Below are 25,923 nucleotides of genomic sequence, written 5' to 3' on the forward strand. Positions count from 1 at the left end.
AGAGCACCTGTCTTTTAGCCAGTATTGGACAAAGCCTCATGTCATTCTCAGGAGTGTGACTATTAAAACAGTGAGGCTATTCAGGCATGCGTCATTGTGTGTAAGAGCGGTACTGCTGTTCAATCAAATTCAATTACAGAGCAGTTACTCCCTGGTATTGAACAGCCTGCTGATTGGCAGACTTGGGAAAATATGATCAATGTTTCCTCAGATTTGGAACAAATGAATTTGCTGAGAAATATCAGACTTGATTGATGAATTACTACTGTTTGCTGCAAATCAGTTCATCTGACTGCACAAACCAGAAGCAAAGGCTACGTTTTAAAACTTGTTGTTTTTTGCTGTGAAAGCAAATTGTATTTATTCAAGAAGATCTAGATACATGATCACTTTTTTTTTATCTCCTATTAAATGTTAACTACTTTTTGATATGCTCCCTTCATTTGAGTCCATGTATAACGTAATGGATAATGTTCATCCGACAATGTTAAAGAATAAGGGACTGGCAATGTACAGTTTTTGTTCTTGTCAACAAATCCCATGAAAAGACCAAAACCAACAAAGTGTTGGTTTGTTACTCAAAACTTTCCAATCGCTACCTTGTCTGTGGTACTCATCTGGAAGCCCAATGGTCCCCAGTGAAGATCTTTAAAAACAGTTCAGGAATGTTTACTTTCATGTCCTTAAAAAAACTGGGCACTGTAGTTCTTGCAAATGTTACTCAAAAAATAAGTAAAAGTACCTGCTGGTGATTAATTATGTTGTATGTGTCGTCAACTCAAAAGAAAGTACAGTGTCCATGTTAATGAGGAAAAATATCACCCAACTGTACTACAGTAGCACTAAGTGTTATGTTCTTAATAGATTTGGACAACAATGTAGATCTACATCACAGAGAAACAGCATTTTACTGTTGGCTGACAAACCTTGTTATGAGCTGGAACCAACTGTCAGAATTGTTACACAGACATTAACAATCATTGACCTGGCAAACATTTTCAAATTCTATTAAGTCACAATCATAATAATGTTTGTTAAGGAAAAAGTCATCTTTATTATGCACCTCTCTACTAGTTCTGTAGATGTTTTTTCATTTTTTAAATTGATAAATGTTATCATTATGACCTTATAATTATAGTCCCTGTTCCTCAAAATTGTGTGCATAGCAAACCAATTTGTAGGGTGAAATAGATGTGAAGATGTGAAAAATATATTTCTCTGCCATAAGTGAATAAGAAATTAGAAAATGTGTCAGATTATGTTAAGTTTCAAGTCAAGTCACCTCTGCTGTGATTCTGCTCATGCATCAAAGTTTCTTGAAAATAAAGTTGTGACTTAAGACTTGGCTGAAAATCATGGAGCTACTCTCCTGTAATTGTTGTGTTTTCCTTTGTGTATACACAGGGTTATTAGACATACATCTTAACCTTCCACCTCCTTGCAAACTATAAAGAGTCTTAAAGCTCAGGTTGCGTATTGTCTCATGTGCAAGCTAATTATTGCAAGACTCTGTTTCCTCTGCAAACGAGCTTCAGATTCCAGATGCTTTGAACTCCAAACATATTGAGCCCTCGAGCAGTGCTCTACCTCCTGGACTGTGAAGCACAAAGTTCAAATTCAGTCTAACTCCCAGACCAGGCTAATCTCAGGCACTGCAGAAACTCATTACTCCACATAACTGATTAAAAGTTTGGTCAGATTTCTGACATGAAAGGAAAAAGATCATGCCAATTACACACATGGAAGGAGCGCTTACAGTGCCCAAAATCTCAATACTCTCCATCTCCTTTCTAACCTGTCACCATTGAGGAGCAGAGACCCCAGACAGGATAATTACCAGCACAGATCTGTCCCAGCTCAGCCATGGCAGCAGCCCTGACACTCCTGCTCCCCTGCACTGAACCACAACAGTAACTAATTAGCATAGACACTACCTTTCTGATCAACACAAAGCAGTCTCTCTTGTTTCCAATGACGCACCATGAATTTAAATGAGCCAATTAGCGTATGCATTTCCCCTGGTATCGAGTTCAGAAAGTCTTTGATTGAGATTCTGCTGCACAGCAATACAGCAGAAAGTTTAGCTGCCCCGCAGGCCACTGCAGCCGTGAAGGGTGAGCGTCCTGTAGCTCGTACGATGAATTTATTTAAGTGTAGCTTGTAGATGGTTGTGATCAGGACAACTGTTGATTTGTAAATATTCATTCACAAGCGTAAGAATGTATATTTTAGTATATATCATATCTATATCTTTATTTTTTTTAAAAACAAACAAAAAACATAAAAGACTGAAAGCAATCATTTTTTAAAAAGTCAGGATGCAGTAAAAATATGGGCAGCATTTTTCTTTTTCTTTTTTTTTTTTATAAAAATGTTACTTCCAGTGCAGTCTTTCTCTAGATTCATAGTTTTTAATTACTCAGAGGACTGTGGCTGATTAGCAGCATAATCAGCTGCTCTTTGCATTTTCTCCCCGTTTTTCTCTTCATTTTCTGATAACATATTCTGTACTGTCCTTGCCATGAGAGGACCTTGTTCACTGCTGTGAATATTGAATGTGAATGTGATACACATATAATGTAGATAAAATGCTATTTATAGCGTGGGCACATGAATTCAGAGTTAAAACTACCTTAAACCTCTGTTAATGATCATGTGTATTTTCTTTTTACAATAAAATATGTGTATTTTTCTGTCTTTTTCACCACCAGCTGTTGCAGGGAAAATCCATTCCTAAACTGGGGTCACTGGACCAGATTGAAACGGGAAGTGGAGACGCAGAGGGACGTTACAGCGGAGACTGTGATGATGAGGACGGTTGTGGTGGTTCAGGTGCTGGCGAGAATAAGAGGATAGTCCCTAGAGTCTCCAAATGTAAGTCTCATCTTTTTGTGATTGCATTGAACAATTAACCTTTTGAAGACATCTTTACCCAGCATTCATGACTGAAGCACCTGAAGGTTAATGGCAAGAATATGTCACTTGAGTGGGAAGTGTTTGCATTGCACTTGTAATAGTGTATTCATAGGTGATGTTTGAATGAAAAGGAAATATCAGGATACCAGCAGGTGCATCACATCCTGACAAAACGTCTAATGATTGATAGAATATTGAGAGAATTACCATCGAAAATGAACTTGAACTTTATCTAGGGGACAGAGAGAGCAGCTGAAATGATGCAGTATTATGTATCATTACAAAAGAAATCATATCTTTACTTTAACCCATCTGGTAATCAGGTTAATTGCAATCTAATTTCCAAGTCTAGACATGGAGAATAACGGAGTACATGCAATGGGATTACATGATTAGGATACAACAAAAGTCAACTGTATTCTGGTACAATGTAGTTAGATTACAGATACTGTAACAAGAATACACACTTGTTAAATAGAAGTCATCTTAATGATATTTATTTTTTTTATCAACAGAGATGTGAAATTACTCAACAAAGAACCAACAAAAACAATAAACACAAAAACCAACGTTACCAAGATAGAAAACCAAATATAAAATCATTCAACAAACACTCTTATATATTCATATATTACAGCCTTTATCAACAGGCCAAAAAACCTAAATATATAACAAAACATTAAAGAAAGAAAGAAACAATACTACATAAATGAATAAAATGCTCGATCATACTTCATCTTTATGAATTAATTTAATTATTACATTAAAAAACATGTAATACCTCCTGGGATAAAGAAAGACAGAGAGAGAGAACAAAAACGAATATGATCATCTTTTTAGTTGAATAATTACGCTATGAAGTGCAAACAAAGACATACCATTTGCTATTACTATGGTGGTGATACAGTGATCACCGTTATAAATTACAGATTCTGCGATCCAGGCAATGGATCTGATAGATAACAGATGGTTTGTGGGTGTCTGAAATAATATATAATTAACAAGGGAAATGTTAGATTGCTTAAGTTTCAATCTGTTTCCTCTGGAGAGTTTCATCTGTTATAATCACATAATCAGTTTACCACTTATTATTATAGAGCAATTCCAATTACTATGTTATTACTAATTATTATGAAAAAAATATAACATTTGATCCCTCGAACGTTTGTGTCTACCTGTTCAGGACCTGCAAATGTATAGTAGCTAGTAGCTAAATAACAGCATTTCTTCTCTTTGTATGAGGTTCAGTTTTCTTTATTTACATGATCCCTGAGAAATTAATGTAATTAACTAATCGAACCATAAAAAACGTTTTAATGAAGAAAAATGAAAATAAAGGTTTTCAATTGAATAAATATGATGAGGCTGATAACCAAAGTTCACAAAGCATGTCAAAGAAAGAAATAAGACTGATAAAATAAATAAACAATACAAGTCATTCATATGTTTTGTTAAATTCTGTCTTTTACCCATTTACCTTTTCAAAGCTGCAGATTTTGATGATCAAGTTAGCTGGTTTTGGACCAGTGAAAACTGTATATTTGACTAAGACTTGCTCCAGTCTCCATTTTATGACAGCCATAATAATAGTCATTAAAGATAATAGTTGCAATGGGGACATTATTGCAATCATGGCCCGTTACTTTAAAAATTATTGGTCCCGAGGGGATCAGTAACCCTTGATGAATCACAGCGGTGGGGCTCTCCTGTTCATTTTGCTACCTTTCACACTCTCCTCTCCTCTCAGCACATGGGTTCCTCCTCTCCTCTCTCCTCTACTCTCCATCAAACATGCTAACAACCTGATTAATCACCTCTCTCATTTTGCCTACGGCGACAGCGAGGAAAGGGGGGTCATCCAAACAAGCCGTTCTCTCCGTGTAAATGTTTCCTTTACTGCTCGTCAGTCTGTCTCGAGGCTTTAGCGGCTCAGGCTCCGAGAAAGCCGCTTAACAATCGCTCATCTGAGGCTGTGGGGAGGCGCTGACATTTATCACCCATTACAGTGGAGCCGCCCTTTACTTGTCATAGGCCAGATCAGCCTGTCTCCCATATTTATGACCCGCTGTCTGTTGTGACCTCTGTCAAGCATGTCCCCAGCTGCCTGACCCTCACACAAATACTGACTGAGGATTCCCACCCAGAACCAGGCCCCTGATCGGTCCCTGAAGATTTGCTTTTATTGCTACAACATGTAGTTTTTTGGGGTTGTAATGTTGTAGTAGAATTAGATAAAGTAGTAGGATTTGCAAGCCAATGATAAAGCAGATGATATACCTTTTAAAAAAACCCAAGTATAGCAGTCCATTCGATGTTTTCCTTCAATATAAAATTGTGTATTTTTTGAGTTACAGTATCTGCAGGCATAATCTTAGAGGTTCAGTCCAAAACACCTCTTCAACCTGTAGGAGTGAGTAAAGGTCACAGATAAACAAGCAACCCCGTCCTCTGAATCATTCTCCATCATCATTGTTTGTAACCAACCGAGACATATAATACTTTCAGATGACACAGGTTCATAAACAGTGATAAACCCTTATTTGACCAATCCTATGTGACTATTAGTCACCAGCACTTTCACACAGGACCTGCTCTACTGAGGTAGTTAGTCAGAATTTTACCTCATACAAATGTGTGTACTAAACATGGTTATATTTCAAATAGCAGGTTGTGTGGGTTGACAGGTTTCTTTTGGTCAAAAACTATAAAACACTTCACATTGTACAATCATTTTCAAGTAGTAGATACATTCATGGCTGAGAGGAGTCGAATAAAGCACAAACATCTGTGACAGAGTTAAAGAATTCTATAAGAGCCAAATGATAATCTTCTAGTTACATGGCATGGATTATTATATGAATGTTGGAGTTGTACAGCATGGATATTCAGTGGAAAGCACCAAGCTCAGCACAACTGGGAGTAGGGAGTGATGATAACTTTGCCCCTCAGGGGAACATAAGCTGCCAGTGTGCTTCTTCAGAAGTGCTTGTCGGACGGTCAAATAGCCTCAGAAACCACCTCCGCTGACACCTTTCTGACCCCAGATTTGTGTGTGTGGAAATTATCTCTGTTTGAACTTGTCTCTCCAGCTCTCTTTCGTCATTTGTTACACAAGTTTTATTGCAGTTCAGTTGCTAGGATTATATTAGGAGTTCACTTTTCTGCAAATCACAGATATAGCCAAGTCTGTACCTGGCATAGGCTATGTGCCATATTGTACAAAATTTGCCATATCACATTCACATTACATGTTGATTAACTGACTTTCATATCGGGAGGTACAGGGGACAGAGGAGGACAGTGGTCTGCATTTCTGCATTTCTAACCATGACACCACTAAATAATATTAAGGAGACCTGGGGACATCTCCAGCCATGTTTGTAGTGACCAAAACAGGTAATTTTAAGCCAAACCATGATGTTTCCTTAACCCTAACCAAGTGATTTTTGTGCCTTAACCTTACCAGAGCATATACACAGTGTTGTGACAAGAGGAAGTACAAAATTTTACCTAAACAAACCTACATTTTAAAGAAATGTACTTAGCTAACATTTATTCTGACAATTCGGTTAGTTTCTGAAGCTTTGATTTTACCTCAGCTTACTGTCTTGCCATCACAGTTTAAATATTAACTTGAAATTAATCATGGATGAAGTATTGGCATGCGACGTGTCTGAATGTGACTATGTAGCATGCAGCAGCTGAAACAAAAATATTGCAGGAAAGACAACATTTATTTTAAATTACGTCATTTTAAGCATTTTCATTTTAAGTTCTGTAGTAATTTGACAGTATTATATGTTTTTAAATTAACTTATTCATTTTTTGCAGTTTGGAAAATCTTAAAACTGAGTTTCAGAGTCAGTACTGCATTGTAGGTGGATGATAAGTAATTCAGAGCTCACACGTGTCCTTAACGACTCTATAAGTACACTCTCATGCAGAGTTTAAAAGCCTGCAACTCCCCTCCAGTTAGTTAGAACTGAAGAAGCCTCTTGGATGAGAGGTGAAACGTCTTCAAGAAACTGAAACAAGTCCAGTTGCCTATGATACAGCACTTAGAATTACCATGACCTGGATGACTGAGAACCTTCATCAACATATCCTCAGGAGGCACCGTCGGCAGGTTTGCCAACTCTTTTTTTTAATCAAAGCATTGGCTGACGTCACTAGAAGATGCCCGGTGACTTCATATGCTAAATACATAAATTGATTTGCTACAGCACACAGATCAAAATGCTGGGAGAGGGTTTGCTGTGATCATCACACTTGTTTAGATCAGACAAGTGCATATTATAAATCTGCATCAGCTGTTCTGAGCTTTTCGCTTTGAAAGCCAATACATTAACTTCTTCTTCATGGATGGAAGATGTAATTAATTTAGTTTTATTTGTTGACATACAGCTGAGATTTCTTAAGAATTACAACATCTCACTGCAGCAGCAGAGTTGATAAATTGGCTACCATGAGGCCAAATCACAGTAGTGGTGATGCACTATTAATGAACATTGTTTTATTTGGGTCTGTGTGCAAAACTTCAAAACAGCAAGCCGAAAGAGACAGAAATGCAATATTAAATACAACTACAGAACCAGAAACGAATGCAACCACAGAATCGGGTAAAAAATCCATGAAGGTGAGACAAAACCCAAAGTGCTAATAACACCTCACCTAAAACATGATCAACAAGCAGAGCAAAACAGGAATTTAAACAACGTTACAGTGATTGGGAGTTGAATCACAACGAGAGTGAGAGTGAAGTGTAACTGAGGCAAATGTGTGATGTTGTCGTCCGTATTCTGATGATTCTCACATTGTTTGTACAGTAAAGTCTGAATCTTTAAATCTTACTCTATATAGAAGTTATAAGACTGCCTGGTATATTTCCTGCTGCCATTCTGTGACAAGCCTGCCAGTCTTTCAAAGTAAATGCAGTGATGTTGCAATCTCACTGCCAGATACTTAAACACCATGTATGATTTAATTTGATTTTTTTTTTCTGCAATTATCCATAATCCCTCTCCCTTTGTGTCCTTGATGTTTATCGGCAGAACATGCTGACGATGGATCGGGATGATAAGGGAATAAAATGAGAGAAGCTCAATACTGACAACACAAGCCTGATTTAAGGGATTATCCTCATTAAGCAGAATTACTGTTGTGTGTGACAAGAAGCAACAATGTGAGCATCGTCAGAAATATTTCAATGATTTCTGACTCTTGCAGCAGGGTTGTATTTCCTGCATTGCACTGCAGATGGCTGAGCCACCTGACCAAGTCACTGTCTTTGTAGAAATACGATGAGGCTCCTCTTTTCCTTGTCTCGACCCAAAGAATTATTGAAAGCACATGGTGAAAACAGAGAAAGATTGATTCCTTTCATACTGTTCAACATGATGCTACTCACAGCTCATCAGGTAACACCGACTAAAGAAAACTCAGCAATCCAAGGCACACCGGAGAAAGAGCATGTATCCAGGATCATTCTGGCCTGTTTTCGCTGTTCTGACAGAGCTGCCAATCAGTTCAACAAACACACACATCCGATTTGTCCTCCTTAATTAAATCCAATGAGCGTTTAACACTGATGAGAACAAGCACCTCAATGTCAAAACTATTGAAACATCACAGTGCTGTGCATGTAAAGCATAATAACCAGGGTGGTAATAACTCATTAAAATAGATGTAATTGGAATACTCGTTAAGAATAGCTGTAATGTAACCCATGTCTGTGAAACTGTATTGTTTAAATGGTTAACCTCTTTTGTACTTATTAAACAAATCGAGATCGTTTTTTCAATTTCTTTAGCTTTGATATTCATAACTTGGTAAATAAGGTGAAGCCGAAGTAGTTGGAATGAGACAGTTCTCTGCTGTCTCCCTGTTTCACGATTGAGTCTGATGAGATAATTACACACCTGGTTTAATCACATAAAAACCTTGCCGAGCTCAGCTTTGGATATAATAAATCCAGTTTTGCCATTTTAGCCGTGGTGGCTTATTAATCACGACACATTTGTGAGATGATAACAAACAAGAGCACAGCCATGCCAGCAGCTCTGTGAGGCTGCACTCCAGGACAGCGCTGATTTAGGCTAAATGCTAACATGCCCACAGTGACAATGCTACCATGTAGGTGTCAAACATGTATAATGTTTGCAATATTCAACATCTTAGTTTAGCCAAATTCCTTTTTGGCAAGTCTTGCCCACTCGACAGCCATCTTGGCTAGCAAGACCAGGCCCCTATCTAAATGAATGGGGAGAGAACCAGAACTTCATTGGTCACCAGTGAGTGTTGCGACATGACGCCGTCAGCTCATCCAAGAGTTAATGTCTAATCCCTGAATAACCTCACCTTTGCAGCTAAGACTGCAGATTTGAGACTTGCCTCAAGAGAGTAAAACTTGACTTGCACTTGGGACTTGCATGAGACTTGAACCACATGGCTTGAGAGACATGTTGGACTGAGATGAATTGATGATGGTGCTAGATTAAAAGGTCAGAGGATCACCAAAGTTATTTCAGTAAACCCCGAGGAGGACATGAACTTTGGCACAAAATTTCACAAGAAAAGTCAGGGAATAAACAAAGTTATTAGGTTCATCATGTGGGAACTTTTTAGATATTTCACTGAGGATTCATCCTCTGGGCACCATGAATATCTGTTAAAAATTCCACTGCAATCCATCCAATTAGCTGTTGACATATTTTAGTCTGGACCGACAGACTGACATTGCAATTCCTACAAAAAACTAAACAAAACATAAGTTGCCTGGTTACAACATGTACACATAGCTACTATAAGGAGAAAACAGAGGTTTTCTTCAAACTTTCTTCTTGGCTTTCTGTGACCTGTCAACAGAGCCTGCAGTGTTGAACAACACAGAGGGTTTTTCATGCTCCAACCCCAACAGCCAGCTGTGTGCCCCTTATCTGGCTTGCTGTGGTTCAGATGCCGACACTGTGACTGCTTGCAGTGTGAGCTTTGTGCTGCAAAAAGACATCTGTCAGACACTGAGGCAACAGGGGAGACACAGATCGATTCCTTGCAAGTAAGCACAATGAGGGGAAGGGGAGAAGCTCTTTTACCATGACTCTTATTAATTAGTAGCGTCTCAGCAGGAGAGAATTTGATTTTGTTTGAGCTTCTAGCTGTTTCTGGCTGATGCATGTAGAACTCCTCCACTGTCTAGTGTCAAGTCATAATTGGGGTGGGGGGGAAATTGGTTTGTGCGCACACAAACCAATTTTCTGTCGTAATGTACGATGTTTTATATGTTCCTGCTCTAGACGAGAGATCTGAGTGGTAGGAAAATACATCAAGGCCACTTTGTTGGACATATACAGTAATAGGCCTATCACTGGGAGCCATTTTGAATTTTCCCTAACAGGCCCTGTAATACTTTGCTGTGCCTATTAGAGGGATCTTTATCCTCATTACAGTGTGAGATCAAATTAGGTCACCTGCTGTGACTCCTGCCCTCCTCCATGTCAGTAATAATGGGATCAAAATCATTTGCAGCGGTGTGTCTCATAAGCCTTTTGACCGCTGAGCCTTCCTGCGTGGACTCCTAGGTTGTCTGTTTATCAGTCGATTAAATTAACCTTCTGAATTAACGAAGCGATTAATCACAGACTTTAAGATCTCACTAAGATACCTTTTCAAATAGTGCAGTTTTATGGTTAAATGCTGTAAGGTTTAACAATGAAATACAGTGAGCAGCTCTAACTAGGTGGAGGTTAATTTAGGTAAGTTGACACAGCTACATGACTGAAAAAGTTTGATTGTATTATGCACAATATCTGTTCAGTTTGCATTTATTAGCATTTAATGGGAATATAAAAAAATGAAAATCTCAAGTAAAGACAAGATAATGACTTCACTATTTACTGCACAATCATTATTTTTCTCCTCATTTGGTATTCATGCATGGGACCATACTCTGAGTTGTTCTCAGTTAACCACACATCTCCCACTGTTAATTAATATTGATATTGATATGAAACATCATCATCAACAATGATGATCCCTAACCATAATACCTTGATAGCAAATAGTAGGTCAGGATGTGTTGAATGTTAGTTTCATTGATATTGAGGAGCTGCCTGAGCTTAAACTGCCGCTGCAGCTGCTGGGGAATATTATATAATTAACGGATAAGTTCACCAAAAAAAGGAAAATTCTGTCATTATCTGCTCCATCCCATGCAGGTGGAAAGTCAGGTGAAGTTTCGTAGCCCACAAAACATTTCTGCAGCTTTACAGCAAAACAGTGTTGCAGCATTCTGCTAAACAACTGAAGTAAAGGGGGACTTGTTTTAAAACATTTAAAAACAGCTGAGAATAAAACATAAAATGTCTTCAGACAGCTCGTCTGGCTTAATCAAAGTCTCCAGAAGCCCAGAGATCCCAAATTGATTTGAAAAGACCATATGTACACTCTTTTTGAACTGACATCTCCCCTGTAGCTGCTAAGCTAAAAGCGTTAGCTCACACCCCTTCTATAGTGGATGCATAATCTGTACTGCACGTCGAGGGTGTAAATAACGTATTTTTATGACATTTCTTGACACTTGAATAACGCCGGATGAGCTGTATGGATCCTTTTACGTTTTAAAACAAGTCTACTTGTCTACTACAAAGCTCCAGAAATGTTTTGTGGACTACAAAACCTTACCTGACTTTCCATCTACATGGATGTGAGTATATAATGACTGAATTCTCATTTTTGGGTGAACCAATCCTTTAAAGCTTTAGCAGCTAATGTTGAAATACAACTTTGGTTAGATTTGGGACTTGAACTGAAGACTTGCATTTGGATAATCAAGTAACACAAACGCTCAGTGACTACAATGCAATGCAATGCAATCTTCCAGAGCAGGAAGCAGTCACCATTACAAAACACAAATGGGTCCTGAAATGATCCACACCTACTGGCTGAAGAAACTAATAGTGCTGCATTAATGCCACGCAGCTCAAATCAACCAGTTACAAACAGCAGACTCCCACCCTGACTAGTCTAACACGAGGCAGGGCAATATTGATCATAAAAGACACACACACAAGGGAATTGTAAAATCCAACTACCATCCAACATGGAAACTCCTGTCAAACATCAAAGACTTGAAGCTGAAGAGACATGCGTGTAAATACACGAGCACGTCAGCAGGGGATTGGAGACAACACTAAAGGCCCAAAGCAGCAGCTACTGGAAGACTGAGCTGTCACTGTACAAAGCTTGAAGAGATGAACCCGAGTACAATCTGGATTAGACCGTGGTAGAAGAAGTATTTTGATCCTTTACTGAAGAAAAAGTAGCAATACTGCACTGTGAAAATACTCCATAGCTAGTAGAGGTCCTGAATTGAAAATATAACTTTAGCAAAACAAACCTAAGTATCACAATTAAGAATGCTAATAATGCAGAAACAGGGCTACGAGTGTTTTTCTATTATGTATTATGTTCTTGGAATGTTTTTATTGATGCATTAATGTGCACAACACATTTTGGTGTTGTAGTTGGTTGAAGTGGTGCTAATTTTAAGTACTTAACACCCTTTACAGTATAGTGGGCAGTTAAGTCAATAAATTCATCATATCATTTGTACGCAATATCTTAATCTGCAAAGTAACGACTAACTCAAGCTATATTATAATCGTAATAAGTAAAATATTTCCCTCCAAAGTTTATTAGAGTAGAAGTATAAAGTTGCACGAAAAGAAAATACAAGTACCTTAAATTGCCTTAAATGCATTAAATTTGCACTTAAATTGGCTAGAGAACTTGAGTACATGACTTCACAGAATATTAATACCAAACTGTAACCTAAATTGTTTTTAAAGCAGTCATTTTTTGTTTTAATGGTGAAAATAGTTTTCTGATGCACACAGCTGTGGACGACTGCGGCCCAGGAGGTAGAGCAGTCGTCCACCAATCAGAGACTGTAGGTGGTTTGATCCCCGGCCCGTGCACTCTACATGTCACAGTGTCTGAAGCAAGATACTGAACCTCAAATCTCCTGATGGTTCTTTTCAGTTTTTAAGTGCGAATGAATGGTTATAACTCCTGATGAGCAGGTGGTGCCTTGCATGGTAGCTTCTGCCACCGGTGTCTGAATGTGTGTGTGAATGGGTGGATGCTGACTTGTATTGTAAAGTGCTAAGACTAGAAAAGCGCTATATAAAGGCAGACCTTTATACAGCTGCAGGGGTCCTTAGTTTGATTATTTTATGTGATTTTGCATACATTTGACATACAACACTAAACCTATTTCAGTCTAATACAACAATAAATCCTTTCTTCATGAAGGTCAAAATGTTCAGCTGTTGTTTTAGGGAGGCGTTGACTTAACCTTATCTTCATTCAGACACGTTTTTCTATGATTTTGTCCACCTTGTTTATATAAATGAGGGTAGGCTAAATAACAGAGACATCTGTCTGTATGCAGGGTGTCTGCAGGTCCTCAAAAAGTCCTGAAATGTCTTAAATGCAATTCTATAAATATATTATTGTTTATGAGGTCATAATAACTTAAGCTCTTCCATGTGGAAGCCCGCATGTCTGTTACAAATCTTTAAAGCAACACTACATAACTTTCTGCAGAAAGATAGTTGATTGAGTCTCTTTCCATTCATCATCTGTAACACTTATCCTTTACATGGTTGCAGGGGGCTGGAGTCGATCCAAGCCAACATTAGACAAGTGGCGGGGTACACCAGTCTCATGCCCAGATCATTAAATAGCAATCAAAATCAAATACCAAAATCCGGTCTTTTGGAGACTTTATACTTGCACTTACCTGTTAATACCTGGTAAAATGTCTAATAACCATGTTCCTACATAAAACCTCCCTCTGCATTGGAACACATATATACTACAATTGTACTTCCCTAAAAGTGCTTGAAACGTTTTGTTAAGAATGAAGAAGTCTGATACCTGTAGACACCTTGTTTATGGCGCAATGCAGTTCAATAGCACCAAAAACTAACCCTGCAAAAAAAAAAAAATCTTGTCATGATGATGACAATCATGTTGATTTCAAGTGTATTTTTCAGCTTAAGTCTGTATGAACAACCAAGCACTTGTGGATCCTTAGAACATTTTGCAGTGTACATGGTCAACAGCACACTAAGAGACCACATCAGAAATTCAATGGACTTGTAGAGAAAACCACAAAAAGCTGCTCTCATAGTCGATCACCCAAGTGACTAACCTGCATAGGCTTTAGCCTTTCAGTTAGATAACTGTGGAGAGTGGATAAAGGTTCATGAGGGGGGCTACCATCAGTCTCATCATCTACATGCTAGCCATCAAGCTGAATGACAAGAGGTTCTACAGTAATGACACCGTGAAGCCATCCGGAGTGAAAAAATGTAGCTGGGTGGACGCAAATGGAGGGAGAATAAATGGAACTTCAGGTTATCGAACCTTTCAAAAGGCCACATAACAGACTGGAGACAGGGCAGCTGTAGGAACTGAGAAAGCCAAGAAAGGTGACATCCATAAGAATTACCATGAATACATACAGGTTGCTCTACTCTGCTTCAGATATTCAGCTGGTGTTGTATGAGCAAATAAAGGAAATTAAAGCTTATAAGAAGCAAGACGCTCCTCACACTCTATTGAGGATTCCAGCCCATGTCCATCGCCCTCTACTGCAGCTGGAGACAGTCGAGGTGGGCGTCAAGGACACTGGATGAAACACGAAGCAGTCATGAGTGCATTAGTAAAATGGCTCCTGTCATCAGCAGACAGATGAGGTGGCTGCCAGAGATTGCCAGAAAAAAGACACCATCTGTGCCATCAGAGCTTATGGAGCAAATGATCTGATAACAAGAATAAAATCTTAATTCAGCATTTATTTAAAAGTGGCTGTCTACAGATGTGAAAGACATTTTTTATCATGTCGGTGATGGTCTTATTCAGTGTGACCTTAAATATTATTTTCTGGGGATGCACAATATGATTTTTTTTCCAGCCGATACGATAATTACCTGCTTCCCCTGGCCGATACTGATAAGATAGCTGATACATTCCATTCACACCTGAGTGTAAGACAGGGTTACATGTAGAGACCAAAAATGGATGATTTAATATTGTTTGGCTCTGTAGTCTACACCGTGTGGTTCTTCCCGGGTGCAGCAGTATGACGTCATCATTGTGGATTTTCGGCATCTACTACTCATGGCTTGAATCGGGATGAGGAAGAGGAAGCTACCTTTCATCCCATATCTGACGCCACCATAACCCAAAGGTCCATTTCGGGCGAGACTCAGCACAACTCAGGCAATTTCCCCAAAGGGTTCCTGGTTCCCCGGGAATCTTCCTGCAGTGGAAGCAAGCTGCTCGGCTCAAAGAAAAACGGTTGGCCTAATTGAAATGATTGATCCATTAGTTTGTGAATACAATACAAATTCTTCTTTGTTTAATGTTTCAAAACCAAATTTGTACTCAAATGTTGTTATTCATAGATATGGGAAGCCAAGTTGCAAATTATGTTGCAGGTTGCATAATTACAAATGATCACACTCCAAAATTGATTGATTGATATATTTTTATTTCTAACATGTACAAATAAAAGAAAGGAAACAGTATAGTGAAATAAAATAAGTTAAGAATAACAAAATGAAACTGAAAAGAGCAGAAAACCTGAACAACAAAGTCAAATAAGAAATTCTCTAATTAGATTTTAATCTGTACAAAATATTAACTTCTTATTTGCACATATACAAACAGTACATATATATACACATACATATGCCTACACATACATACACCGAGCAGTTATACTCTCTTATTTACATAATTAACTAATTAACTTTATCTTATGTACATATATATTAATTCATTATTTTGTATCCTATTAACATATATTAACTAATTGATTGTCTTGTATTTATAATATATTCATCTATATTAACTTTTTAATTAACCAGCTTTCTTAAACTTATATACCTACATATCAATTCATTCATTCATTCATTCAGTATTGATAACAATGGACATTGCTGTAGTGTCTAATATTAAGGAAGTATGTTCAAGTCAATTTCATTTTAGCACCACAGCCAAACAGTTTGTATTCTCAAAACTCACAAATTAAACCTTTATACCTTCTGGATTTATCTTGAGCTGAAAAACCTGAGGGAAGATATTTAATTCTAGACCTCACAGTTCAGGAGTCATATTGGGCAAATGTGCGCACTATTTCCCATAACAACACTGGCTGTTCTGTTAACATTCACTGCTTAACCAGTGGTGGAGATCTCTGAATCTGATCCAAGTTTGGTTGATCTTAGACCTGGAGTATCAGTGGGACACTGAGGAAAACTAAAAAGAAAAATCTTAACACAAACAGGATGGTTTCATCCCTAAAAGCTTCAACCCCTCACTACTATATATTGGAAATACAGAGCAACAAAAGTCAGCTCAAATCCATAGTTTTACCTGAAAATGTAATAAATCTCTTACTCAATTTTCATTCATCAGTTCCTCAAAGCTATGAATGGGCCTTGTGTATGTTTCCTTGGTAACTTCAGACATATGTTAGATTGTATGTGTCACATCCTCTGTTATTGTTGCTTTCTCATTTGAATTGTGGTTACCTTGACATACCCTAGATACTAAACTACCTTAAACAACATATTAACCCCACTGCCTCCTACTCATCCACAGATTGTTCAAGGTTTTAGCTTCACAGTGGGATTAGTTTATGTAATCAGCCTCTTGTGACTCATCACGAATGCCTCCCCCGTTTGCTGTGGGCTTATCTAACTCATATGGATAATCATGCACCTTTTCTTCAACTCCGCCTGCTTTCAATTTATTGGAAATGATAGATGCGAGTGACTTATCGAAGTAGTTGTTTTTATCTGGCTGAAATGGGGAGGAAAGGTAAGCAAAACAAAAATACTGCGAAGCTGCGCAAGCTGATATGGTTTAACATTTACAACATCTGAGGATTTATGAGTTACAGATATCTAAAACAGTGTGAAACTGCATTCAAATATGGATTAATATGTCAGCTTAATGCAGGTTTCTGCCTTCCCACATTAAGGCCATAAGAGCCCTGATAGTCTGGATCTACAGTATTCAGTAAATAATGATAAACTGAGCAGACGAATCAATCAGCAATATCAGAGATTGTAGATCAGACATACTGCATGAGCAGATTTACCTTTTACTTTCCAAATACTCCAGAGCTGTTTCTATGTTTTTAACCTTGTTCAAGTACACAGAAAGAAAATAAAGATTTTGTCGCTGCCTGTTTACGATTAAGAAAATGTGTTCGTCCCTACAAAGCAGACAGATGAAAGCATACAGATTAATATCTGCCATGTATTAACATATGGTCACAGCTCAGATTGGATTCAGTTTCAGATGAAAAACACATCTTGTGTGTGTGCTCTGAACGGCAGTGCCTTCTCTAACTCAAAACCTGCTCGGATGAAAATAAGACGCAATTGCTTTTTGATTTGCCACAGTAAACATAATGACATTTTCATTGAAAGATAATAGAAACCTTGCATTTTCTTTATCATTTCCCGTCCAGGTGTTGGTGTTTTTTTAAGCACAGCTTTTTAACCACAGTAAGTTGTCATTATCTTCAACGGCACATTTTTCAATCATTTTCTCACACCGTGCATGATTTAATGGCTGGCTTAATGAGCTGCGGCTTGCATGTGGAAGGACATCTCATTGTGTTAATGAACCATGAAAAGGGCAAGCACACATCATTGTGTGAACTGCTTTAACAATCAGCTCGGAGTCAGACACACAGTCCATCCACCAAAAGTCTGCTCTATCAATAAGCGCAGATGCTGAACGTTTCATTTAGACAACTTATTCTCTTATGGCCCGATCGACACTGACCCTCGTCTTACTGCCTGTCTACGCCTTGTCTTTCCAGCTCTTACTCACTGTCTTTCAAGGTTATATTGGCTGGACACAATTTCTGTGCTGCAGGCTTAGCTGGATCTTAAAGTAGTGCAAAAGCTTTCCTACAATGATTTAATGTAATGAAAAATCAAATAAAAATCTTATTTTATGAGACCAAATCACTAAGAGCTTTGCTCTCAAGTTGACAGTTGAGGTTGTTGCAGTTGTGCATTTTACTTTCACCACTGATGACTGAATTCTCAGTTTCATATATAGTGGGCACCATTCAATTTGTAGATTTTCATGAGGTAATAAATTATGTTCTTAGTTTCTCATTAGGGTTGTCCTTGAAGTGAGAAGGTAGAATTTGAACCTTTTTAAAGTAAAAATAAGACTATAGCAGCTGTGTAAGGCTATAAGCACAACTGTGCTTTGAGCTAAATGTTAATGTCAGATATGCTAACATGCGCACAACGACAATGTGAACATGTTGTTGTTTAGCAGCAAATTAAACACAATCGCTTTCTAAAAAAACAATCCTCTGTGTTCTTAGTCATAAACAAAACTCAACGTGTACCTTTCCAGATCTGCTTAAGAAGGTGACACATTTTCACTTCTCTTCGTGTGATCAGGCTGGATAGGAGGTAGAGAAGTGAAAATGGAAATCATTTGGCTCTGCAGCTGCCTGAACGATTGGCCCAAACCCACTAAAGAAGAGATTGTAGGACTTTATATTACAGCTCAGGAATAACACAGTAGTAGTCTGATAATAAAGATGTAATAATTAAGTAATACCGTATAATTACCAAAGTAAAAACAAGGTTATAGCTCGATATTAATGTAATAGGTTGACAAGTGATCAAAAACAAAGGGTAATAATGTTTAATGCTGTCACTTGGTACCTGGAAACACTTTGTCGCTTCTGTTTAACAATCATGAATCAGTGCTGCAAAATGCTAAATTACATGTGTCTATTTTATTTTTTATCTAATGGTTGATGGAAAGTCAGGAAAGAAGCATTGCAATGATCCAATCCATTCCTGTAGTTGTGGGGACATTTAACTAACAAAGGTCAACCTCATGGTGATGCTACAGGTAAAGTCAAGGGATCACCAATGTCACGAATGTCCATACAAAATATCGAAACAATCCACCCAATAGTTAGTTCAGGTATTTCAGTTGCTATCCGGTGAGCCACACAGTTGGTGGTGTAACTTCTGTGATATTCACCTCTGAAATTCAGTTCTGCTACCATGCAGCAACATTTCATGTTTGAAAGTGGGTAGAAAGTGGTTGTAAGTGTTCTAAAATCCACTTCATTTATAATAACATGACTCACTCTTTCCCCTAGTGTCAAAAAATGGTCAAAAAAGGTCAGAAATGTAGTTTTTCTCTGGAAAAAACCCACAAAAATCAGCCTTCTCTCTTTCTTACACAATTGTATTGCAGTATTGCTGCTTGTGGCAACATGAAAGTAGACTTTGCATGACCCACACCACTTATCAGCACGGTGACATATGACAGGCAGGTTTCTGTCTCCTTCCTCTTGATGTCCTCTGAAAATTTCATTCAGCCTTCATCCTCAGACCTCCAAGGTCATCCTTAGATGTGCATCAGCAGCCTTGGCAGACCCACGCGCTGCTCTCCCATCATCCTTCCTCTTTGTCTGCCTGCCCTGCCAGGCAGAAAAAAACTACCTACTTACTGTATGTCTGCTGCAGAAGCCCTCAGCTCACCCTCTTCCTCAATAGTATGCACAACCACATCCATACACAAGCATGCATGGACACACACTCTCTCTCACACACACTGACAGAATCACGTCAGGTGAACCGGTGAAAATCTGAGTCGCCCAACAGGAACAAGGTGTCTGAAACTACTCAGACTGATGTTCTGTGTTGACCTTCAGTGAAAATGGATGAAAAATAATGGAAAAGTGCAATATCCAGACAGGAAACATCACTGCAGCTGCTTGATGTTTGTCATGGTCACGAATAAGGGAGACAGGTTTGATGACATTACATTCAAAGGCTCGAGTGTGGTTGTGGTTTAACGAGCAGCAGCAGTTACAATATCATTCAAAACACAGATTCTCAATGGGCTCTTGTCTGATTTCAAATAAATACTCTCAGAATCCTTCAGCTAAAATAACCTGAGTTTGATTTTCATTTTCCGGGTCTGCATCAGTGGACTGGAATAAGGGCCGGGGGCTTTACAAAGCTCTCCATTCTACTCAAACCTGCTCACAGGTGATCACCTCTTTGAGCAAGAGTAACCGTAAACAACATATTAATCAAATGTAATGGGTAACCTAAACCCAAAGCCTAAACTACACTAGGCCTGAAATGTAAATGATACATTGGCAATCCATGTGAAAGCACATTAAGGTAAGTTAGTTAAATTCAATAAATGTGTGTGTAATGTTGTTATAAACAATTATAAGAAACTCATAAGCCTTTTATTAAAGCTCTTAAAGGTGCACTATGTAGTTTCAGAAAACAAATTCTAGCTCAGAAAGGTAATAATACAAACTCAGATGTAGTTATTTGATATATTTACATTTAAACAAGCCATCGTCGAGGGGAATAAGGTCCCCAGAACACTGTTTGAAGCTTAAAAGGGAGCTATTAAAAGGGACCAGCAAATATAAACAAGGTAAAATGGTATGAAAATGTCCCTTTGAGGACAGTTTGTTTATTCAGTTAACTCAGTCATTAAAATCAATCAGTGAAGATTTTTCTCTTCTCTTAAAATGTCTACCCCAAAACTACATAGTGTACCTTTAAGCATCTATAAACCCTTAACACGTTTCTTACAAAAACAATAAACATGTTTATGATTATTTTTTAAAAAAAAACATGTACACATGTTTTATTAACACATCATGATATAAATAAACATCTTACAAGGACTTAAAAGGGCCTTATTACCTTTTAAATAACACTTACAAGGACCTTGAAGATTTACCAGCACATTTGTTCCAAATACACAACCCCTTCCTTTTGTGACTTATTAATTGAAATAAAAAAACAAAAAAACATCATTAATTTAAAAAAAGAGTTTAAAATAAACACTTTAGAGAAAAGGATAAAAGCCATTAAAGGTCCTCCTTGTAAGAAAGTTGATTTTTATGTCTTTGGGATTGTAAATCAGAATTTGATGAGTTGGGAATGAGACCTAAAAAAATCAACTTTCTGACAAAGACGTCCTTTGAAGTGCAGCAGATTTAGCTACCTTTCCAGTGCTGAAATGATTTGCTGAAAAATAATATGTAAAATCGGCAACTGCTTTAATAATCTATTAACTTTTTAATTTTTTCCCAGACATAAATGCCAAACCTCCAAGGCTGAAAACTTTTCAAACGTGAACATCTGCAGCTTTTCTTTTTCATGTATAATTGTAATTTCAATATCTCTGGGGTTTGGACTTCTGGTCAACAAAACAAGCAATATGAATAATTTCCGTTCCTCATCAAAAACAGCCTGTGTAACAAAACCAACTACACACAAATAATCCTCTAAATTCTATGTAGAAGGCAAAATGATTGTCTTTTTCAATTTCATAGAAGAACCAAGAGCATTCAGCATTAGCCACTGCATTCTCTTGGCTTTTTAGGAAAAATGAACTTCCCAGGCATGAATTCAGAAGTAGTTTTGTTCAGAATTTAGGTTTTTGCAATTCATTCATGTTGCAAACCTCCTGTTTGCAGCTCATCTCAAAGGTGCTCTGTTGGGCTGAACTCTGGGGGATGTGAAGGCCAGTGGAGTAGACTGAGGTCATTGTCATTTTCTTGGAAGCTTCTAGAGATAATGACTGCTTTGTAACTCAGTCCATTATCCTGCTGGAAGTGTCCTTTTGAAAAAAGGGTAGACTGTGGCCATGAAGGGACCCTCCTGGTCAGTAGCTGAGGCTGGTGTAGCATTTAAATGACGCTCAGTTGGCATAAATGGGCCCAATGTTTGCCAAGAAACTCTATACTCACAGAATTACACCACCATCTGACTAGTTTGGTCCCTCCACACAGATCCAGTACACTATTTACAACAAATTCTCACCTTTCGTAAAACATGTCGCAATAGAAATCCAAGGTTTTGAACATGGCAAATGCTTTCCACTATTCAATCATCTAGGTTTGGCTAACATTTGCCCTCTGTAGCCTCATTTCCTTTTAATTAGCTGACAGCGGTGGAGCCTTGTAGGGTCATTTGGTGCTGCAGCCCACACATTTTCAAGGTTCAACAAGATGTGGCACTGACGTGTCCTCCTGCATCTCGCTGTTGGGCTGCACTTTTATTCATGTACTTGTGGCCTTCTCCTTAGCCTGAATGACTCCAGCCAATTTCTTTTGACCTCTCTGCCTGACAAGATTTTTGACCCACAAACAGCTACTGACTGCGTATTGCTCTTTAGTATTTCAGCTGCCTTTAAACTCCAAACGGTGTTGCTCGCCAACATCTCAGGAGGGAGGCAGCTACTAGATTTAACACCAGATGCCCTTCCTATTTTTTTCTCATGAATCAAACAGCACTGACCTCTCTACATGCACCTATATGTGAGTTTAAACCTCATAATGTGAAATGTAGAGGGGATGGTTTCTATAAGCATGTGTAAATACTAATATGACATGGATGTATCTTGCTGTGCAGAAGCTCTAAATCTCAGAAACAAGACAAATAACACTGTCTGTCTTATCAAAATGCAGCTTCTTGAGCTGCAATGACTGAGAACAAGGCAGAGTATGTGACAGTGATAACCATCTGCAAAAGAAAATGTACCAGTGTCAACAGTGCTGCAACCACACGATCGTATCAGTCAGATATCAGCGAGCTGATACATGTCAGTGATCTGTGATCCTCCTGTGGGAATCACTTTTTTTCCTGGGTTTTCCTCCTCAAGACCCACAATTACTCATTTTCCACATCGGAGTGATTGAATGTCACAACTCTGTGCAGCTCTCAAACACTCTCACTTCTGGCAAATCACAATCACTTAATATGCAAGACACATGCAGAAAAGAGCAAAAGATATAAATAGATGCACCTGGAAGCTTCTGTCTGAGCCACATTAGCTAATTTTTGGAAACAAAATTATTAAAAATATATCAAAAATAATAGTAAATGTATGTTGTTTTTGTTTGTGTATGTTTACAATGATTTGTAAGTTGTAATTATACATTTAAATTGTTAAAGCAACATGTAAAGTATATTGTAATTTTTTGCGATTTGGCGCTTTGTTTGTAGTTAGTAGGTGCTAACTGGTTTGTTGAAGTAAACATGTATGTAACGCTGTGATCCGACCCTCTCACTGAAGTTACATAGAGCAGAAACAAGTGATGGGGGGGCAGAGTGGCTGAGACAGAGACACCATTCACCCTGTTACAAGACACTGTACCATCACAATGATTCTGAAGCTGTTATGTTAAGATCCAAAAGTTACATAATGTTGCTTTGAACTGTGCATAAAGAGCAGAGTTTTAGTTTTGTGTAGTTGCTAAATAAAAAAATCAATAATTCCTCATGTTTTGTTTTAGATTTATTATGACTAACTTCTCCAAAAACTTTGCCTGCTTGCACACCAACTGTGATAAACAACGGCAATAAATAAAAATTAGGCATTAGGTTACAGAATACACACCTTATTGCTATCGTTTTATGTCTGGTTGTACTAACTGATGATTTATGAGTCCCATCCATCATATGCACGCTCACTCTTGTCACAATTTGCAAAGCTGGATTTTAGATACATCTTGTTTATAGATGCTTTTTAATCCACCCAATACTCTGAAAACAGAACGATAGCCTGTAGCCAGAGTAAGAAGCATTTTCTTACTCTGGCTACAGGCTATCGCTCAAGGTTGATAAATGCTCAACAGTGAGCAGTTCTGTGTCCCGATTTTCCTACACGGCTGCTATCAAAAGATAGCAGTTATCAACTGTAGTGACCTCGTTTAAAGTACTGTACATGTAGTGGCGATTGCCGTCATGACTGACTCTGCTGTAATATAAATAAAACTGACACACCATATTTTCCGCATCTTCACGGCCATCTGCAGCGGCATCATTTTTCTTTCTTCTCATAGTAGAAATGCACAAATGCAGCGCTGCTTTTCTTATAAATATTTTCGAGAACAGTATCTTGTTTTTTGAAAATATATCTTATTTATCACTGGGCAAAAACAAACGTGGGTTCAATGTACACAGTCAGTGGAAGAAGCGATGTTGTGACCCTGTCGATTGATTTGTAGAGCGTGACCTTGTTTGCCTGCCAGGCTTACAGTAAGTGACATATTTTCTATTTCATCCAGGTTGCGTCAGAGGGGTCATGTGTTTGTTGAACATGCTGGTGCTCAAGCAGAACCTCTTATGCAGTCAAGTTGTTTAATAATCCAGCTTTCTGTATCACAAATGAGAATTATATTACACGCTAATGGAAACATATTATAAATATTATATTCAATTTGTGCTAATACATCCCCCTAAATAGTATTAACTGGACGTCGTATGTGTCTTTCTTTGTGGATTTTAATTCAAGGATTTAAAACTAAAAACATGAATAAAGGAACAGTCAACAAAATACAACTGGCCTAATTAAATAAATCCTTGAAGGTCATTTCAAGTTTTTATTAAATTATTGAAATAATACAAATGTGTCTTTAATACTTGAGATGCTTGTGACTTAATTAAAGGGGCACTATGTAGTTTTGGAGAATAAATTTCAATGTTTTCATGACTGAATAAACTGAATAAGCAAACTATAAAGGACAACACAATTTCAATTTTGGACACTGCCACCTTTCTAGCTTCAAAAGGTGTCCTTGTTTTCCTCAACGAACAGCTTGTTTATTCAGTTATGGAATAAAATAAAAATGAATAAAAATAAAAATGTCTGAGTTTGTGTTATCACCTCATTCATTCAGAATATAAAAATTCTGAGTGTGAATTTCGTCTCCAAAACTGCATAGTGCCCCTTTTAAATCAGCTATTTCAAACCAGAGTTAAACTAAATCACATAGTGGCATAACACTGATTTTGATTGTCTTGTTGGGGCACTAAAACAATTAATGAAACTATCTGAGGCACTACTTTTGGGATCCACAAAAAAATTCTTTCATTCATTTACAGGCAGAAATGTGAAATGTAATGAAACCTCCTCTGCAGTGTACATCGGTGCTTTCTGAGGCCGTAGCTAGGAAATACATAATAAAGTTAATGTCAAGGCTGCCGTCTACAGTATAATTCAAAAAGCAATTGGATAGATAATAGACACCTTCAACATGACTCTTAATGGAGAATTTAATTTCTCAAAACCCACCCACGACATTATCCTCAACTTTATTTCACTTTCACTTTACCATAAAGTGTTTCTGAATAGCTATGAGATCAATTTCAGGCAAAATGTTGGGGTCAGTGAGGAATTACTTTGATCACAGGAATTTTGGACTTAAGTGGTGAGGGAAAAATATTTATACAGCTCCGCTGCATTGTGTTTGCCAAAGGAAACACATTAAAAACACAAATACACAGTTCTGACAGCCAAAGAGTGAGATTTCTTTTTTAACTCTAACCTCAAATGTGTCAGAACATCAGCCTCTCATGTTTGATGGAACAATTACGACTGAGTAAATGTTCATCATTCTTTGGCAGCAAACAAACTGAGACCATTAGACAGCTTGCAAAAGCTGACCCTATTAACAGCTTTTCACTGCACATAAAAACACTCGGAGGATTTGTTTTATTACTGTGTTTTTTCCTCAGATGGCCTTGGCAAAGGTGGAAACATGTCGACTAATACTGCGCTCTGTAATTCCGGTCTTAGAGAAAATAAGGATATGCTTTTCCCAAAATGTTTTATGTCTCTCTCATTGTTCAGGGCTGCCTCAACCCCTCAAAGTTAATTGAAAAGAAATAAAGAAAACCTATTGCAGAACCCACAAGAACATCTACTGTGTTTGCTAACTGCTCCAGTTTTGGCACGTGTGCCTTTCACTGCACAATCATCCATTCATTGGAGGCATTCAAATGAAAATAAGAAATTTTGCCTGAGATGGAAAACATTTTCTCCTGCTCCAAGAAAAAGCACAAAAGCCAGTGCAACCATTTGCTTTAATAAGGCTCTTACTCTGCTGGGCTG

The 25,923-nt window shown here is 37.9% G+C and overlaps 1 protein-coding gene across 1 annotated transcript in view; it reads left to right on the top strand.

Moving 5' to 3' along the window:
- gpc5a (glypican 5a) overlaps positions 1 to 25,923 on the top strand; it is a 143,191-nt gene that overhangs the window by 84,467 nt on the left and 32,801 nt on the right. Inside the window, exon 8 of the mRNA XM_073464923.1 lies at positions 2,712 to 2,874. Coding sequence (XP_073321024.1) covers positions 2,712 to 2,874 — 163 coding nt within the window. The remainder of the gene's footprint in view (positions 1 to 2,711; positions 2,875 to 25,923) is intronic.

This window comes from Pagrus major, chromosome 4 (assembly GCF_040436345.1).
Source record: "Pagrus major chromosome 4, Pma_NU_1.0".
NCBI classification, from domain to species: Eukaryota; Metazoa; Chordata; class Actinopteri; order Spariformes; family Sparidae; genus Pagrus; species Pagrus major.